We start from the raw sequence: 5,101 nt of genomic DNA, 5'->3' as shown, positions 1-5,101 counted from the left end.
CATTGAGAATGATCGTCGTAAAATTGTGTGTTTTTATTTCATTTCCTATACTGGTCTTTGTTCGAGTTAATAGCTTTTTCTTTCCCCCAATAGCTTTGATGTAGGTATACGTCTTCTCTTTTGCCCATTTCAATTTTCCAATTCACTGTCTTAAACAACGAGTTAATTATTTGAAGGTCTGATTTCACAGTTACTATTGGCCAGTACCCATACCGTATGTGAATTATCCAAAAAGAAAATCTAGCAGCTAGCAGTTTAAATTCAAATCTAGCACAGCTAAATCTCTAACGCGTACCTACGTTTTGTATCCCAAATATCTACATATTTGTAGAATGTAGAATTGTAGATATGTATGGAGGTATCTATCTACCTACTCTAAAAAGTTTTTTCTCACCTTGTTTAGATTTCTGTATACTCATTCATCCATTCCCATTCCTTTCAAATATTTCATAAAAATGTTGGGAAAATGAGGTTCAGAAAAAAAAGTGTACAAAAATAAAAGTTTTGAAAACGAAATAACGTATCTACATAGTCGTATGAATATCTCTGTAGGTATACATATTACATTTTTCCCTCCACGAAACCTTGGTATACCTACATCAACTTCTACCTATAATTATGTACCTCTTTCAGTAATGTGTGAACTTTTCTTTCCCTTAGGTACTTCAAATGTATAGCTTTTGACTTGCTTCGAATTATCGACCTAAGTTTGTCATTTTTAATAGTTTAGTTTGGCATTACATGTGGCATATGGCTAGTACAAGACAACATGTGTACATACTATTTATGTTTCTGCAAAATACTAATTGGTACTTGAAATTATTGTTCCTATGAAATTTACAGGAAGTGAGGCTTTAATTTCAGACACACAAGAATGAATGAGAGCAATGAGTAAGATAATACCTTTATAACTTTGGATTTCTCAGTTCAAGTCACACATCGTTAAGACAAAATGAAACATTCGTATACATAAATTAATAATGCACATTATCTACGTACATTATTAAAGCTCAATGCTTCAAAGAAATCAGATCAAACAACCATTGTTACAGAAGTATTCTCATAGAAAGAGATTTCAAATTCAAACCTTCTACTGAGAAAACCAAACACCTACTACTGATTTTTCAGGTGAAAAAGTAGAACAAATCTAAGAATCAAAGCAAAATGAGATCACACTAATAACAAATCTATTGGAAATGTCTACTAAGCAACATTGAAAACTGTGCATAACACAACAGGGAATCTATTGAAACCAAAATGCTTTTGGATGTTCAAAACAAATAATGAAATGGTCATGAATTTTAATGCTCCCTGAAACCAAAATCACCCACACCAAATTGATTCCAACTACAAAGAAAGCCACAGGTAATAGGATACAGTTCTTTTGAATTCCTGTTTGAAATGTTTTGGTGCATATTAGGTATTTATGAATTGTAAAAAGCTAAATAGCCGATTTTTTCTTCAGATACATACTGTTGTTGTTAACTGATGGTTGGATGCTAAAGAAATAAATTCAGACAAGAAAACAACCCTTAACTCTTTTAAAACATAAAAAATGCCTGTCTACTTGGTTGACTACATAAAATTTTCATCGGGAAATTACATTGATTTAACAATAAATTGGGCAATGTGCAATAAGTGCTAGAGTGAGTAAAAATCTTACCAACCATTTTTCGTCACAGATTACTTATGCACATAAAAATTCGATATAGGTACACATAAACCGTAACGTAAAAGGTACAAGTAACAGAGATGTCACTTTAAAATGATAAATGCCATGAAATCACTCCTGGCTCAATAAAAATGAAATGGATGAAAGATGAAACGTTAAAATGCAGACCGTGAAAATTAAATAAAGGTTTACCTATACGGCTAGGTGTGTATAAATTTATTTTACATGTAGTATTATCTTGTAACCCATGGAAATTATAATACCTGGCTATGCACATGCAGGTACACTTAACATTATTGTAAGTTGTATCATTATTCATATAAAAGGCTAAAAGGTGGGGTATTCAATCCATTGACAGACTTGCGAAAGGCAAATAAATATCCAATTGAAATAAAACAATATTATAGATGAGCACCAAATTACTTTTAACATCTATCTTTACTAAATCAGTGGATGTGCCAAAACTCCCATGTTGTACGCATGATTGTTAAGGCCTCCAAGATATACAATTCTTACTCTCTAAATTGACGAGATATATTATTGAAACATTGAGATTTAACAACTTTTAAAATTTAAATCATAGTGATTTCGAAGAGGTGAATTTGGCATCTCCACTAGAATTAGAGGATGTGCCAGAAGCCCAAACTATATGAATTACAGTTGGATCTATTGGAAGATTATAAAATGTGTAACAATCAATGGTACTTACTTGACTTAGATCTTGGCTCCCGTGGTCCATCTACAGTGACTTTTATTGCTTTGTTATAACTAGCTATCTGATGAGGTGACGATCCTACCATGATTGACAATGTGAAGCTTTTTCCTGGAAGAAAAAGGGATTTTCTGATAAGACGTGGTACCAAACTGGACCCAGTTGTGATACTTGATCAACTTCTATCTGATGAGGTGACGATCCTACCATGATTGACAATGTGAAGCTTTTTCCTGGAAGAAAAAGGGATTTTCTGATAAGACGTGGTACTAACTTGGACCCAGTTGTGATACTTGATCAATAATAGGTACTTGGTACAAAAAAATAAATTTGTTCCACCCTGAATCAGTTTAAATTTAAATTGTGTAATTAATGTAACTCATTATTTTGTTTGTAATACTAACTAAAGAGTTTCTAGGTAAACAATACAAACACGTTTTTTCGGAGGGACTGGAAATTAAATTTGTTCCACCCTGAATCAGTTTAAATTTAAATTGTGTAATTAATGTAACTCATTATTTTGTTTGTAATACTAACTAAAGAGTTTTTAGGTAAACAATACAAACACGTTTTTTCGGAGGGACTGGAAATTATTTTGGAAATGTTCAAATTGATATGCTTCAACCTCACACTTAATTAATGCATTTATCATCATTATCATGGTTGTGAAATTTTGGGTGAGAACAGGAAAGAGTGAGGTACTTGACACCATTGACAAATTTGTAAATGTCTATTTAGAGATGAATGTGTGTTTTAAACTTGAAAAGCTTGGAAAGGGATCACAGGTATACTTTATAGATATGTAGATTCGTCTGAAAGTTATTCAAATAATCATTGTATCTCTCTTGCAAGAGAAGAAGTACTACTCATTTGACATGCCATTAAATGTTTGTTCACAAAATAGTTATTAGAAGGTCAAAATCAGACATGTTACTGATGAACATTGCTCATCTACAGCATTCCCATTTTAGGTATCTACAGTAAAATAACAATAATCCAGCAAGTGTTTTGTAGGGCACTGTTTAACATCTGTTGGTTACCAATTATCTTTTAAGCATTATTATCATTTCTTCAAATTATGTTTTCGTTAAAACAATAACACGTCAAGACAATAGACGACTTCCGTTACCCACAAAAAGGAAATAGAATTGGTTCGTAAATTGGTTTGGGAACTTGAACAGGTCAAGTTTTTGTCAAGGTTAGGGAAAGGTCGCTGTCGGGATCAAACTTCCGTTACCCACAAAAAGGAAATAGAATTGGTTCGTAAATTGGTTTGGGAACTTGAACAGGTCAAGTTTTTGTCAAGGTTAGGGATTAGGGAAAGGTCGCTGTCGGGATCAGTTTTTTAAAACATTTGGGAATTTTGAAACCATTTCCAATGGGTTACCTAATGTAGAATGTGAAACATTGTCAACCACACCAGTTTCAACATTTGACATCATAATAAATTAAACAAAGGTGATGAAAATATTTCAAAAACATAATTAAATAATTGATAAGTTTGTATTAACATTCTCATGCTTTCTTATCTAGTAACCAAAACATTCTCGGTAAATATCTGACTACAAAGACTCGTTACCTAATGTAGAATGTGAAACATTGTCAACCACACCAGTTTCAACATTTGACATCATAATAAATTAAACAAAGGTGATGAAAATAATTCAAAAACATAATTAAATAATTGATAAGTATTAACATTCTCATGCTTTCTTATCTACTAACCAAAACATTCTCGGTAAATATCTGACTACAAAGACTCAAGTATTTAGATCTAAATGAATCATAATGTTTTGCAGTTCATGAAATCATTGATAGGACGATTACAATTATTCAATTGTCAGAACACTTGACGTTTTCCATGGATCTGACATGAGTCAAATCTGAAATAGAAGATACTCAATCAAATTGTTAGCTATATCTTACCTCTTCCACTTCTACCAACAAATCTCAAGTCATTGAATTTGGCAACTTGGTTTTTGACTACAGCCGTACAATTCCTCAGTTCACCACAGTAGTTGTCATCGTTGCCGGCACGAATTGTCACTATGGTTCCGTCCATTACATCGTCCAAGACTACAACTTTGAACGCTATGGGCAATGACTTGTTGGATCGCCAGTGGGTAGGCAGCACAGAACACAAGATGGTCGGACTGCCTGTCTGTACCAGCTCACCATGGTATTCCTGTAGGGCTTCGTGTATTCCAGCAAACATGTCAGACGTCATTGCCTCAATAGAAGAAGACATCTCGGGGGATTTGCTACTGGGCAGATGCATTTAGAACAAAAATAAACACTAACCACTTGAATACACACACAAACACACTGGACAATTTATTATATAACACAATAATTATAGTTGTATTTATTGCTAAAATTAATATAAATGAAATTATTTCAATCTATTTAAATTTGATTTACTTCACATTAAATTCCTAGCATTATCAACTGCTGAAGATGCGCATCAAACACGTCGAAACGTCTGAGAACACAAGCATGACAAAAATACTTAAATTTAGATAATTTAACGGTCGAAATAATTAAGAGATCTATGTTATTCACTGGGCAGATGCATTTAGAACAAAAATAAACACTAACCACTTGAATACACACACAAACACACTGGACAATTTATTATATAACACAATTATAGTTGTATTTATTGCTAAAATTAATATAAATGAAATTATTTCAATCTATTTAAATATGATTTACTT

General features: G+C 32.5%; 1 protein-coding gene across 1 annotated transcript; it reads right to left on the bottom strand.

The window, feature by feature from the left end:
• Positions 1-2,367: 2,367 nt before the first annotated feature.
• LOC103520940 (segmentation protein Runt-like) lies at positions 2,368-4,897 on the bottom strand. The gene is made up of 2 exons (XM_008486039.2): positions 4,311-4,897; positions 2,368-2,495 (listed from the first exon to the last, which is right to left on the bottom strand). The coding sequence occupies exons 1-2, from the start codon at positions 4,660-4,662 to the stop codon at positions 2,368-2,370; spliced, it is 480 nt and encodes a 159-aa protein (XP_008484261.2). The 5' UTR covers positions 4,663-4,897.
• Between the last annotated feature and the right edge of the window lie 204 nt (positions 4,898-5,101).

The sequence above is a fragment of the Diaphorina citri genome, unplaced genomic scaffold (assembly GCF_000475195.1).
Source record: "Diaphorina citri unplaced genomic scaffold, Diaci psyllid genome assembly version 1.1 scaffold4289, whole genome shotgun sequence".
Classification (NCBI taxonomy): domain Eukaryota; kingdom Metazoa; phylum Arthropoda; class Insecta; order Hemiptera; family Psyllidae; genus Diaphorina; species Diaphorina citri.
Note: the sequence above shows the minus strand (reverse complement) of the source record. Positions and strands in the feature narration are given on the sequence as shown.

Excerpts from the sequence above, each read along its gene's own strand:
- LOC103520940 (XM_008486039.2), bottom strand. The coding sequence starts at position 4,662 with ATGCATCTGCCCAGTAGCAAATCCCCCGAGATGTCTTCTTCTATTGAG. Across the intron at positions 2,496-4,310 it reads TGTTGGTAGAAGTGGAAGAG|GAAAAAGCTTCACATTGTCA; the intron begins GTAAGATATAGC and ends TTTTTCTTCCAG.